This window comes from Bos mutus, chromosome 2 (genome assembly GCF_027580195.1).
Source record: "Bos mutus isolate GX-2022 chromosome 2, NWIPB_WYAK_1.1, whole genome shotgun sequence".
Lineage (NCBI taxonomy): Eukaryota > Metazoa > Chordata > Mammalia > Artiodactyla > Bovidae > Bos > Bos mutus.
Window position 1 is genome coordinate 101,471,787 of NC_091618.1, and position 14,899 is coordinate 101,486,685.

The 14,899-nt window shown below is 39.4% G+C and overlaps 1 protein-coding gene across 3 annotated transcripts in view; it reads right to left on the bottom strand.

Annotated features, from left to right (window-relative positions):
- DPP4 (dipeptidyl peptidase 4) overlaps nucleotides 1–14,899 on the bottom strand; it is an 84,642-nt gene that overhangs the window by 20,751 nt on the left and 48,992 nt on the right. For all 3 annotated transcript variants that reach the window (XM_005897282.3, XM_070357597.1, XM_070357590.1), the window contains 9 exons: nucleotides 13,830–13,965; nucleotides 11,676–11,720; nucleotides 9,085–9,192; nucleotides 8,744–8,811; nucleotides 7,527–7,580; nucleotides 7,025–7,146; nucleotides 5,264–5,311; nucleotides 4,925–5,023; nucleotides 2,751–2,820 (listed from right to left, as the gene is read on the bottom strand). In XM_005897282.3, the coding sequence (XP_005897344.1) occupies nucleotides 2,751–2,820; nucleotides 4,925–5,023; nucleotides 5,264–5,311; nucleotides 7,025–7,146; nucleotides 7,527–7,580; nucleotides 8,744–8,811; nucleotides 9,085–9,192; nucleotides 11,676–11,720; nucleotides 13,830–13,965 (750 nt within the window). The remainder of the gene's footprint in view (nucleotides 1–2,750; nucleotides 2,821–4,924; nucleotides 5,024–5,263; nucleotides 5,312–7,024; nucleotides 7,147–7,526; nucleotides 7,581–8,743; nucleotides 8,812–9,084; nucleotides 9,193–11,675; nucleotides 11,721–13,829; nucleotides 13,966–14,899) is intronic.

Below are 14,899 nucleotides of genomic sequence, written 5' to 3' on the forward strand. Positions count from 1 at the left end.
CAATAAATGCAGCTTCAAATATATCTTCCTGATTGAGCTTACAAACACTCTTAGACTACACGTTTCCTTGATTAGAACTTCTTGAGGACTTCCCTGGTGGCTCAGACAGTAAAGCGTCTGTCTACAATGTGGGAGACCTGGGTTCAATCCCTGGGTCAGGAAGATCCGCTGGAGAAGGAAATAGCAATCCACTCCAGTACTATTACCTGGAAAATCCCATGGACAGAGGAGCCTGGTAGGCTACAGTCCATGGGGTTGCAAAGAGTAGGACACGAATGAGCGACTTCACTTACTTCCTTAAGGACTTTGACTGTTGTAGGATATGCACTGCATTTGCTTCAATGGCCAGCACAGTGCTGTTCACTAAGGCTCCACAAGGCACTGTGGAATGGGTCAAAGTATGAACGGACACCTCAAAGAAGGGACTTCACTGGCGATCCAGTGGTTAAGACTGCACTCCCAGTGCAGGAGGCATGGGTTCGATCCCTGGTTAGAGAACTAAGATCCTGCATGCCATATGGTGCAGCCAAAACAAACAAACAAACAAAAAAAACAAACTTCAAAGGAGAAAGAAATAGACTATTGGAAAATGGGTTATTGTTGGTATTCTACTTATTAACAAGTTTAATTCTCTCATAGCTGCATTCTTCACAGGCTGTAACTTATCCATACATAGCTGTGTATACAGTCTTCATCAAGCCCTCTCATTTCCATTTGTTAATCAAGACATTCCCTCCAGGTCATCGGGTCTTGTAAATAGGTCTTCTTTGCATGATCTACAAGACTCCTGGACCCAGAACTTCTTGGGTAACTCTTCCCTTCCCAGCCCATCTCTCCTACTCATCTGTTCACTCTCCCTGCCAACAGGATTGGACAAGACCTGCTTGGACATCTTTGTTAACATCTTCCTCCCTTTCCTTGGGGATGGCAGTCAAAAGAACTTCAGTTTTAAGCCAAATATTATATGACTTTAATTTTGACTCAGATAGGTAAGAATGTGCGTGCAATGCAGGAAACCTGGGTTCCATCCCTGGGTTGGGAAGATCTCCTGGAGAAGGGAATGTCTACCCACTCCATTATTCTTGCCTGGAGAATTCCATGGACAGAGGAGCCTGATGGGCTACAGTTCATGGGGTTGCAAAGAGCTGGACACAACTGATTGACTAACAGTTTCACGTGTTTTTTTTTTTTTTCCATTGTGCAACTTTAATTTTACACTAGATATTGTATCATTTTAAGTTTTAGAAAAAGAAGGCATTCATGAATTTCTTAAGCAAGTAAACATTTTTTTTAACTTGTGAAATACCCTGGTCCTTTCAATGATATTAAATTTGGTAGAGTTAATAGGTTCCCTTAGTATTAACTATGTGTCAGGTTAAATAAACTTGAAGATTAAGCAACATTATTTTTAAAAATAGAAAACAAAGATTTTGACATCTAAGAAAATGAAGAGGAAAATCACTGAAAAGAACTGGGCCTGAATTTACCATGTTTTTTAAAACTTTCCTAATGAAAGGGAGATTTAGTTATTACTTACTGAGGATTCCAAGAAGATAAAAATATCACTTTTTTTCTTTTTAAACAAACCCTTGTGTCAAAACATTACTCTTTTTTAATTGTAAAGAATCTTGTTCAGTACTGGGGATAAGGCCCCAAGCAAGTGAATGTTATTGTAGTCAAAATTTGACTAAATTAGGTGTAATGAGAATCCAACAGTGTATCTGAAAGTTTAAAATACCTCTTTCTCTTTTTCTGAACTTTTATGTTTGGCTTACATGGAATTGTAAATGCAGGGGAACGTGCTGTATAAAGGGTGTGTCTCATGTTAGTATCTATATTCCTTCTTTTCTTTTTTTTTGGTAGTAACAAATGGAAAGTATCCCCAAGTTTTCAGTTTTCTTTTCTGTATAATGGACCCGATAGAACTGACTACACAGGCTTGCAGTGTGGACAGAATAAGGCAAATTACCCGGCATGCAGCAGGCACATAGCATGTGTGCTGGTTTGTTTAGTTTTGAATAAGGGAAATGAGGCAAGCTGGGATAGGAAGAGTGGCATTGTGGCCCTATATGTGAGTCAGGGCAATTTTGGAAAGATTGAAGTAAAATGCTTTCCTACTAATTACCCAAAATACAAAGATACCATAGTTAGACCTCATGGGAGCTCACATTTACTCTTCAAAGACTTGTGATTTCATAATTTTGTCTAGGACTTGGAGAAGTTTAAATTATATAATGAATACTTTCTCATATCATATCTTCTCTTCACCAAAAATGGGAATGGAAAATACCAGGCAATGATATTTCAGGAACTAAATAAAGAGAAACCTGACACTGGAATGAATTAATAGACCACCAATGAGAGATATCTGGGTAAATTTAGGGATAAGGAAACTGTGAAGACTAGTAATACCCATCTATTGCTTATTAAAATATCTAAGAGGTAAGGATGCAAATTGGGACTTGAGGATCTCTTTCAAATTCTCTTGGAGTTCAAGGGGGAAAAAACAAAACAAAACAAAACCCATATGCCATTATGAGGGAAAAAGAGTGTCTAGCTTCTCTATTAGAAAGATGGTAGACAATACAGGCTTGGATCTCTGATTGCAAAATGGAAGAATTATTAAAATTGCTCTACAATAATTCAGGAAGAGAGAAAGGATGCATTTGTCTCTATTTTTCAGTGAGCTACACTGGGTAAATATGGACAATGGTTAGCTTCTACATTATTCCTTTAGCTTGAATACTTACACTTCTAATAGCAGAGGATATTTCTTGGATTTATCAAAATGAGGAGGCAAGATCATCTGATACCAAAATTCTAAACAAACAGAAAGATTAATTAATGAATTAAGAACACATTAGCACGTGGTTTTGGTTTCTTATCTCTGTCAGTGACAAGTAACATGTAGCGTTTAGCAATTTGTTAAATTAGAATAGAAAAAGAAAATGAACTGTTTTGATTTAGCATGCTTTTCAGCTATAAAAAATATTCTCTTTCAGGTTAAAATACTAGTTTCAGGTTAAAACGAATTTGTTTCTAATGGGTCTATTAAATACATTGGTGTTTTGTAAAATAAAAGTGCATCTTAGAATTGCTAATGTTTTGTTTTTATGATTCTGTTCTTTGGCATCTGATCTACTTATCTAGTTTGTTTATGGCTTATGTTCTAAGTTTTCCTCCAAAATGTTTTCCTCGTCTTGAATTTCTTTGAAGATGTTTAGGATTTTTAGTTGGCCTTAACACTATTTTAAAATTCTGATTTAATAACATTTTTGTAATTCTTGTTGCCATCCCAGGCTGCAAGCTGAGTTCCCATTCCCAGCTCTGTGTTTCGCAGAATGAAGCTAGGTTTATGTGGGGCAAACTGTTCTGCACGATCTTGTGCAGGTCCGTTTAATTCGCTCCGTTTGATTTAACATCAGGTTAATAAAATTTGTCCCTAAACAATAAATTGGTTACCTTTGCTACCAAATTCAGGCTTATTAGTTAGACTAATCTTTAAAAATGAGAGAGAAAGAGAGAGAGGAGAGTTGTTTCATATTTTAATAAGATTATTTCCAGCTTCAGTAGATTTAACCTACAAGGAAAAAAATCCTTATCTCTAGAGATGTTTCTTCCTTATGTTCACCTTTCTTTTGTATTTTGGTTGTTATAATTATTTTAGTTGAGGAAAAAAAGAAAAGTTTTGGAGTAAAATATTTATATAGGTAGATTTTTCTTTAATTTGTATTTTGCTGGTTATTTTATGCTTTCTGATCAAATGTGCTTATGAGAACAAAAATTTTAGTCTCTTTTATATTTGAGTAGAATGTCAAACTATCAGTCAATCACGATGCTTTTTAAAAATATGTCAAACCCAGTATTTGATCTCTCCTTTGTTTGAATCAACACTAGTTAACTGGAAATGTTTTACTTCCTATATTTAAGATGCACAGTCTCTTCTCTGGGGGTCACATCCAAATATTTAATATGTTATATTGTAATATTCAATGCCTTCTGTTCCAGGAAGTCCAGTTAGCTCTTCAAAACCCTAAGCCCTTGCCAGTCAAACCAGATTCAAGGGCCAGCAGCACTAGCATCACGTGGGAGTTTATTACAAGCGTCAATCCTGGGCCCACGCTCACGGGCTAGCTCAAAATGTGCACATTAATGAGGTCCCAGGTGAGCCATAAGCACCTGCAGTTTCAGGAGCATTGCTCTAAGCTCTTCCTCAGAAGCACCCTCCACTCTCCATGCTTTTCCTGACACTTAAAACTGGAGGAGCTGAATGCCTTCTACTATTAGCTTTTATTAAAAAATAATCTAAAATAAATCACTCTTAATGGATCCCCCCCTTCCCTATGAATTATTAGCCCTTAATGGAAAAAACAAACAAAAACAACTACAAAAAAATGACAGGATTTCCTACTCAAAGAAACCCCTTGTTCTTAGTGGTCCCTGAACATAATACACGATCGGGCCACTAGGCTAGGGCCTCTCATGGAGAGGAAGTTAGGAAAAATTCAAGATTTCTGTCCTGGGACTGAAGTTTCAACATTTTATAGCCAAACTTAAATTTTTTTACACAAGTCATTTTCAATCTGTTTGGGTTAAAGGTAAAATATATTAGTATTTCATTGTTAAAAACACAATTAATACTTAATAGTAGAATAAAATTACTAATGGGATGACGCTGAACTAGCTAGCAACAGTGCATTTTATCCAAATATTTTCCATTTAAAATAATATATTTTATGTAGAATATTATATTTTTAGATTAAAAAATATAAAACTAGTCATTCTTGTGATAGAACATTTTATGAAAAAGTAACATTATAATAGATTTATGTATAAAATACATACTGTCAGATCAAGTTACATTTGGTTATAATTTTATTGGTGTTTCCATGAAAAGTTACATTCCGAGAGAAATTTCACTTACTTGTCCCATGCAAATGAATGAAGTCCAGTTTCTTTGAGGGCATCTGGACATCCTGCAGCACTTGATCCAAATCTGAATTGTTTTCCAGGACTCTCAGTTCTCAACAAACATTTGAAGCATTTGTTACAACGTGAAGAATTTGGATTGTGCAAAGCAATAAGGAACAAGTGGGTGATTCACTGATGAGACTATACATACTTCATATTTTAAGCCTTGTGTTCAAGTCATTGTCAAGACACTCTAAAGCTGAAGAAAATCCCATTATGCTAAGCACATGTTGCTCCTATTCACACACACTTTCCTAAAAAGCAAACCAAGGGTAAAATATGAAAATGTTACCTTTATCATTGTTGCTGTTATGCAGAGTATAGAGGGGCAGACCGGGACCTGTTAAAATAATCAGGGAAAAAAAAATATTTCAGAGCTTTAAAAAAAATACCATATTTTTCAAAAATAGCATTTGTTACCATTTAACTTTGATATAACTTTGACACCACTTAGCTTTGATAGAGTAAATATCACAGTGGATAAGAGGCTTATAAGTGTTAGCTGATTTTCTTTTTCCTTAAAACGAGCGCAATTTGAGTCTAAGAAGTATTAATATTACTGGGAAGGTACCGAGCTCTGGAGAATGAAACAGAAATTGCACATCTGGCCCTGCTTAGTGCCTTACGCACATTATCATGTCTGAACCCAATTTTTTTCTGTGAACTAAGCCTCTGAGGCCCAGAGTAAGCCCCCAGCCTTCCTGGCTCTAACTCCGAGGTCCAGAGAGGCCACACCCTCTAGCAGGCCCTGCCCACTAGGGGTGGAGCTCAGGAGACAGGTACCCCGCCACCCACACTCCACTGCCACTCCACTTTCCACTTCCCCACCTTCAAAGGGCAGATCCCCTCCGCTGCTGTCCCCACTATGGAGGACTGGGCCAGGCGGCACATCTGCAATGTGCCTGACTTGGATAAGCGATTCCTTCCTGGCATGCGAACGTGTTTTTCTCACACGCTCAGATCTTCACTATTTATCCCAACTGTGGTGGTTTCAGAGTGGAAGGTAATGTATAGAAAAAGCTACTTAGTGAGCTATTTAATTTTGACACATTTGGATCACACTATTAATTTTTACATTTGATCAGAACCACAGTGGAGGCATTCTAAGGACCTGGGATTGAGTCCTTGACTTTCCTGCTTTGTGACTTAGGACAGCATACCTATGCTTCAGTCTCTTCATGTATAAAATTAGGATAATCATATCTACATTACAGAGTTTTATTAAGGATCAAATAAGATCATGAATACAAAACTTGAGCACAGTGCCTAATATACATAAAACACATGCCCCAAAATGGTGACTGGAAACAGCCATAGTAAAGAACTAGGAAGAAAAATATGATATTAAAGAAAATGTGCCAAGGCAGAAAGGTTCAGATAAGGAGACCTCTTTTTGGCAATGGACAGTTCTTGTCAACTTTTCAGAATATCCAAATTTCTTCCTCTCACTTTGAGAAGTAATCTAGTGTTTAATGGCAGAGGCCTGTGTCTAAACTCTCTTGTGCTTCTTAAGGCTGCATGACCTGTGAAATCACATTACCTCTCTTTGTCCAGATTTCTTCATTTTTAATAAAGAAAACAATAATAACAACAGTTATAGAAGATGAAGCTGTGAGCAGGCTGAGTCACAGGACCCGCCTTACATACATTTTTCTCATTTAAGGGGGCAAGTGCATACAATTATAATTTGCATTAAAAATGCACACTGGTGTATACATAAGGATGCAAGTGCCTCTGCCATACATAAGCTCTGGGTACGTATGCTTTCAGCCTAAAAGCAAGCCTCTTGGTTAGAAGGGGAAAGAAGGATGGCTAACTCACCACTTACCCGTGAGTGGAAAGGGAAAAGGACTTATGTGATTTCATGCATTCAGATTCAATAGGAGAGAAGTGATCAAGGCAGAAAAATATTTCCTAAACTGGACACTGAAAAGGAGGTTTCAGGGATGGAGATGCTGAGCCAGGAGGGTGGTGAGAAGGTTGTCCAGAGAGGGCAGGGGATGGAGGGAGTGACTTGAGAGGGACTTTGTGGGTACCCTCTGCTCAAACTTACCGGAACATCTCAGCTGATAGTACTTTGCCTCTTGACTGAACGATACAGAGTAATACTGACACCTGTCTGGATTCAGCTCACAGCTGAGGCACGTCACTTTTGTGTAGTCATTAAGTTGGATTCTGTAAAACCAATGGTGGAGATTAAGTACTTGATAAAGGGATAAATGAAAGAAGGAATTAAATAATGCCAGGCACTAGTTTCAAAGATATCAGAATGCCAAGAAATACTCATGAAACTTAATGAGTTAATATGCAATAAATGCAGGAATTAATCCATGATAACCTCAAACCTCCTATTGTTTGCAAATATCACAAAGCATCTATAAAGTCATGCTCTTTTGATGACATATGGGTTGGTTTACACAGGAATAAAAGCATTCGATAGTAGTTCCAATTTAATATATTAGGACTAGGCAAAAAAATAAAATAAAAAATGAAAACATAAGAGCCGAAAATGTTCATTAGCTAAAAGCTCATTAACAATTTGATAAAACTCTTACTTATAAAGATTTCTTGCACCTGGCATTCCTTTATATTCATTGCTAATGTAGTATCTGGGGAGAAAACAAATGAAATGTATTAATTATGTTTTACAGAAAAAGTCAAGTATACTCCCTTTAACTCAACTACCAGCATTAGTAGTCATACAGGCGCATGTGTATTAGTGCTTGCTCTACTTGTATCATTTTTCCTGCCCTTTTATTTCTCAGAAATAGGGGCATCATCTCTAAATAGGGGACTCTTTTTTTTTTTTTTTTAACAGGCTGAAGTATCTGAATATGAGGAATACTCCCTTAGTTAAAATGACAAGTAAAGACTCAAAAAAGTCTTCTTTCAGAAAAATAAGACTGGACAACTAGCCTGAAGGTGAAGCCCCATTTATCTATGCGGTGGTGGTGGGTTAGTCAGTAAGTTGTGTCTGACTCTTGCAACCCCATGGACGGTAGCCTGCCAGGCTCCTCTGTCCATGGGATTTCCCAGGCAAAAATGCTGGAGTAGGTTGCCTTTTCTTTCTCCAGGGGATTTTCCCAACCCAGGGATCGAACCCAGGTCTCCTGCATTGTAGGCAGATTCTTTACCAACCAGGGAAGCCCCCATTTATCTGTACTGTTTTCCATATTCTCTGTTTCATAACAGACCACTCGGTGGCAGGTGCCCTATCCTTCTGAGAGTGGCAGAGCCACTTTTAAACAGGACCTTCAAAAACTGCTTTGAGCAATGGCAAAACTCCTCTGTGGTGAAACTGATACAAAATTATAAAAGTGCCTCAGGTTCTAGTGGAAAACAACACTCCCTGACCCGCCATCGTGTGCATGGTCATCGACAGCCTCCGCAGAGCTTTCCGTTTGCCACAGGTGAAGGCTGAGACAGGTACAGTAGCCTCTCCAAGCCTTCTAAACATACGGCGTCAGCTGAAATCTATCAAAATGCCCCAGAATAGTTCAGTGTTCCAAAACGTTTAAGAAAAAGAGGCTGCAGCATTTCTAATGTAAAGCAGGTAAGAGCAAGAGGTAGTGCTGCTTGGTGGCATGGTATCAAGTCTGCTGAGCATATGTGAAAATCATTAAGGCTTCCGTATGTTAGAAAGAAAAAAGTCCTGAACACATTCCAAATAGACTACTCTTTATTTGTAGAAGATTTTTTCCTTATTTCTGGGTAAAGGAGGGCGTGATTCTGACAAATACATCGACATCCTACTGATGATTAGAATACTTACAGATAATCACTGGTAAGAGCTTCTATCCCAATGACCTCCCAGGCTCCTTTTGTAATAAATGTGCAATTCTGATGGGATTTAAAAAGAAATAGGTTTATTAGATTCTCTCTCTGATCAAAGTTAAGGGGAGGATTAAATAATTTATATCAGGAATTCAGGTAATCTCAGGTCTTTTTCTTGGGTCTCTTTACCCCATCCTACCTTACTCCAGATACCACCGGGGTATCTGAATTAGTCTAATTATTTGTACATAGTGATCGACTTTACCACATGATTTCCACTTCAAATTAGTTTCCCAAAAAAGGAGATCAACCCAAAATAAATCATGTAAAAATACTCACTCTCTTATCTGTTTGGAAGTGACAAATGTGTTTGTAACCCTCTTCGTTGCTAATGATCTTGTAGAAGCTATTCCCGTCAGAGGTAAAATGAGGCTCTGCAGGCCTAAACTAGAAAATAATAGAAAACACGAAACATGTTAAAGCACATTAGTCTTAGCTCAGTACCAGTTTTAGTTTCAGAAAGTCCTTCCAACACCTATGCTCAAAACCCATGATTCATTTACTTGCCAAATGCAATCAGAGGGTCTCAAGAGAAAATTCTCCTAGAAAATACAGACAAAAGATTTAACTCCTAAGGGCTTTCTGGTGGGGAGCAAATGAAAGAATGGGCTTCCCAGGTGGCTGCTGCTGCTGCTTCTGCTGCTAAGTTGCTTCAGTCGTGTCCGACTCTGTGCGACCCCATAGACGGCAGCCCACCAGGCTCCCCCATCCCTGGGATTCTCTAGGCAAGAATACTGGAGTGGGTTGCCGTTTCCTTCTCCATTCCAGGTGGCACCACTGGTAAAGAACCTGCCTGCCAATGCAGGAGATGTAAGAGATGCAGGTTTGATCCCTGGGTTGGGAAGATCCCCTGGAGGAGGGCATGGCAACCCACTCCAGTATTCTTGCCTAGAGAACCCCAGGGATAGAGGAGCTTGGTGGGCTATGGTCCATAGGGTCACAGAGTCTGTCATGACTGAAGTGGCTTAACATGCATGCATGCAAACGAAAGAATGTAGGGAGGATTACACATGACATTCAGCATATAGCAGTGGTCACTGTTACCCTTAGGCATCTTCTATCTGTGGAGAATAAGGCTATGATGTTGTGATACAAGCATGAAAAAAAAAAATAGCATCAGTCTTTCAGTTCTATTAAGTAAATTTCGTCCATGTCACAACATGCTTTCTTGAAACAGACTAATATTATTTTTGACTGTTTCTGGTTGGAGGATGGTTTGTAATTTGAGGGATGCCCCGCCCCCAACCTTGTTTCTTATACATCATTTTTTTGAAAGTCAGACTTAGAAACTCTTTAATCATTTCTGGACTAGATACCATAAGGAATGTCTGTCGTATATTTCATACGGAAACATTCATATAGTTATCATTTTTATTATAAGCCTTCTCATTTTGCTAAATAGGATCAACAATTTACCCCAAAAAATAGTTGTATGGAAATATAGAACAAAATTTCCATTTTCTACAGTTCGATAGAAGATAGTTCTCAGAACATAATGTCGTTTAAGCAGAAGAGGGTCTCTCCCAGCCTGATAAGAATATGTCTCTTTCCGACTTCGATTTCCTTACTACATTGAGAGCAGGTAGAAGATGGTCTTTTAAAATTGTTGGTTCACTTCACCCTCGCTGTTTCCTCTCTCATCAGCTCCCATTTTGGGAAGGAAGAAAAATGCTTCTCTCTTCTATTTAGTGATTCAAAGCGAATTCATTTATGGAGCAAGCCGAGGCGTGCAATACACTTGGTGTTCTCATTACAGAGCTCGGAAACACATTCCCCTCTCTAGACCTGTGTTCACAGCCTTATCTTTTTAATACATTTCCCTGTTTCCCCTGGATGGAGTTGTGCCTAGTAGAAATGTGTGAAAAGTGGCATCTGTCTGGTTAAATACAGAGAGGAAAAAACATATTTTTTTCAAAGAGTCGTGAGGAAGTGTAGCATGTCTCTTGCCATGGAGGAAACCACTTTTCATGTTGGCAAACCTCTCCCCTCTGCCCAATCAATGCCTGAACAAAAAGGACGTGTGAATGCTCGGGGGCGGGGGCTCCAAGCCCCGCTGGAAGCGCTGTGTTCCTGACCAGGGGGCCGCACCTCTGTGCTCTGAGAGAGAAGAAATTTTTATGTTTTTTAATGTCACTTTGTTTCTCTCATAAAGGGGCTGAATAGAAGTGGCTGTAAAAATTAGGTGTGATTCAATCTTCCCCTTTCACACCGCCACAGTGGCTGGAGTGCCTTCATCGGCTCGCTTCACTCCATGGTCTTGTAGCAGTGGGCCAGTGAGCCCTGACCGAGGCGTAGTGTGAGGCGGGAGAAGTCACTGAGGGGCACCTGCTTTCTTGGATAAAGTTCTGCCTCGGGGTATAATAAAGTATGAACCCACATATGATTCCTCCAAAGAGACGGGCAGAGTGGGTGTGGTGTGTACGCCACCTCGATTCAGCAGTAGGCAGTCGTGTCTCCTGCATTTGTGCAGGCTGTGGGCAAAACCCGCGTTTTCTGCCTCCCAAGTACCTAACTTCAAACATGAGGTCAACAAGGACATTTGGTATCTTGTTGGTATCTTGGCTGCCTCTCAGCAACGGTTGTTTTTTAACTTTCCAGGAGCTAGAAATTTGCCTAGAGTATGTCTTTTGTTTCATCTGCTGTTCTCTTGAATTTTCAGTTGTCCTTTTACTTTTTTTAACTGAACATGTTATATATTCTCTATAAAAAGGTCTCGCTAGAGGGAGCATTTAAATATTATGAGGAAAAGGTCAACGAATATCTCTATTAATAACAAATAACATAGAGCCCTTGTTTGTTATATCTGCGTATGAAATAGCTCTGAGTATCTGATCCACAGAACAGAAAAGTCCATAATTTTTACAACTTACTCTTCCAACCCAGCCAGTGGTACTTATTTCAATGTGCTGCCGTCCCTAGGGAGGGAAAAAATAGAGAAAAATGAGATACGAATTCTATCTTTAGCTGCAATTGGTGGCAATATAAGCAAGATTTATTGTACTGAAACGAAAGCTCTCTCTATTCACATATTTATATTTATGTTAGTACCTTTTACATAACTACATTAGAACATTTACCTCTCTTGCCTAGAGCTCTGTCCTGGGAGTGTAACTCGTAGGCCATCCCTAAAACTCATGTAGCATTTTCAATTCAGTGAGTACAGAACTGAAGATTACATCATCTTTCCTCCGTCCCCGCCAGCTTGTTCTTACTCCTTTATTCTTCTCCAGGTTAGTGGCACCATTTATTCAAACCAGAGACCTGGGAATCATTCCAGCCTCCCACTCTTCTCACAGGAACCTCCTTAGCCCCTGTCTTCCACTTTTAGACTTCTTTTGCCCTTCTCCACTGCTTCTGCCTTTGTTTGTGTCCTTTCAGGTTTCCCAGGTCCATTGCCCTGATCTGCTGGTTGTAGACCCTGCTGTTCTGTTCTCCTTCCAATCTGCTTTCCACTCCACTCAACCCGCAGATGACTTCATCAGTCAACAGATAGTTTTATCTCATTATGATCCTCTCCTATTTAAAACCTTGAAGTAAGCTCCCTCTGTCTTACGGGGTAAGGCCAAACCCCTCAGAATGGTACCCGAGCCTTAGCCTATATCTCAAACCTCAGCAACATTGCATCTCTCCCTCAACCCTAGTCCTGTGTATCCCCAGCCCCTGTGAGATCCAAGCTGTTCACCTTAGATGCCTTTGCATCTAAGGGTCCACATGCCATCCTGTGCCCCGCATATGGTAGCTTACTCCAGGCTGCTCTCGTCTCCTCTGTGTCGTCTCCCATCTCCCTTCGCCTGTCCCTAATCAAGTTGATTATCTCTTTTGCCCTCGATTTCCTTTGTACCTTACATATACACTTTTAGAGCACACTATCCTGATATTGGGATTATTCAATTGACAGGAAGCAAAGAGCTTGGTTTTATGGTTTAGATTCTGGCTGATGTTGTGACCTAAGCAAGCTCCTTAACATTACTGAGCCTGTTTCTGCAGTGTCTGGCTACTGTGAGTGTTCACAGTAATGCTAATTATTATTGGTCTGCATAACAGTATTCCCTACTAGAAAATAAACATTTTGGGGACAGGCATGCTACCTAATATTTTTTTCCACCCAGAGCCATGCATAGAATTAGGAACAAAATAGATATTCAATGATTGCTATATACATATGAATGAGTGGCTCAAGATACAGGGCCCAAGATTTCTGAGGCAACTCTGCCCTGTGCCTACCCAGAATGAAGCAGGGAGAGGAGGTGTGCAGGCACAGAGCCCATTACCAGAAAAGGGCTCATAGAAGTGTCCTTGGTATATACCAGAAAACCTCCCCCAGACTTGCCTCTCTTGAGGCTGTTGATCTCTAAGGGGCTTTATTTATTTATTTATTTTTAAATATAAATGTATTAATTTTTTTAATATAAACTCATTTATTCTAAGGGGCTTTAAATTTGATCCAAGAGCTGAACCTTGTGGTCTGTGAGCTGGAAAGGCCCCCAGCACTTCAAGGTTGGATTAACACTTGCCTTAATGTTGCCACCCTGTCAGCCTAGAAGTTATCTATTTACTTTCTAAAGCTGTTTACTGCTGAAAAGCAGTCATAGTCCTAGGGTGGTTATTAATAATAGGTTTGTGGCCTCTTGATAGTTGTTTTGTTTCTTGAACATATATTCAGCAAGTTACTCTGCATACTCTGTTTTCTCTATTGAAACATGTTTCCTTGACCTTGCAGCCCATGGACTGCAAGGACTTTGTGAAGTTTGACATTAAATTCCATTTTCTGGTTTTCCAGCCACCACCTATATCTCAAGTGATTGTCACCATAACTAAAACAGAGCAGTGAAAGAAGGTGAAATAGAAGTACCAACAGGTTATCAAATTATCTAAACATCAATCAAGACTTATTCACTGCCTCAGGGTCAGACACAGAAAGAATAGAAACTCAAACTGTATTTCCTAATAGCATTCTTCCTGTTTTCATACAGCCCTCAGATCACATGGAGCTTTGGAAGCAGAATATTCCAATTCAACCTTACCACTGAGGAAATCCATCTTCCCGTGGACCTGTCATAGTCACAGATATCCATGATCGAATAGTTCTGAATCCTGCGGAGCCACTGCAATGAAATCCTTTCTTCTGTTACCCATGTCACGTCACACAAGTAGTGGTCCCTGAAAGGAGGGAAGGAAGGGAGGACAAAAGGATGCAAGGAAGGGAGGGTGGGGAGGAGAGAGAGAGAGAGACTATTTCCAGACCTTGGGACAAATAGACATTTTGCTTGATGAAATCAAACTTCATGGGAATACAATTTTCAATAGTTGTTGAAACCATTTAACACCATAGCATTTTACCCTTTCTTAGAGCACAAAGTGAAACTTAAATCTGAATGGAAATGAAAATATATCTGACAGGAAGAAGTAGCTAGCATCTCACAGGGTAGCATATGTGACTCATACCGTGACTCAGGACTTTGCAAATCCTCAACTGGCCTTTGGTGGAGCTGGGGTATCAAGAGGGACTTTTTCCTGTCTCTTTTCTGCTGTCTTGAAGGAGCATTACAGTGAAGCCAGGGACTCTGGCTGAGATTTGAGTCTTTTCTGATGCTTTGATGTGCTTCTCTAGAAAATTCCTGCTAGTAGGTAGAAACTAGAGCTGACCCCTTTCTCAACTTCATTTTCAAAGGGGGAGAAAAATGGACTCATATCTCTGCAAACTTTGAAAATCAAATCATTGTATCATACTAATCTTTTCTCAAGTGTCAAAATATGAATCATGTGAAGAAATTAAGGAAACTTTTGTTATTTTAGCATAAATTTATACAAATAGAGATATCTCAAGCAGTGCAGCCTCCTCCAACACATACCTTTAAGAATTTTTGGAATTACATTTTGAGTGATAGTGAGATGCATGGAATTCATAATTTACCTTTCTGCTAGCCTCCCTAAATATTTGCTTTGGATAATTTATGTTATTTCATTTGCTTCCCACACCTTTGTGTGATTCTGTATGACTGTTCTTAAATCACTCTCGTCAGGTGTCTGATAAAAACCTTGCTTCCTTTTGTCACAAGGATTCCAAAGGAATCTTTTCTTCCAGCCCCTTCCC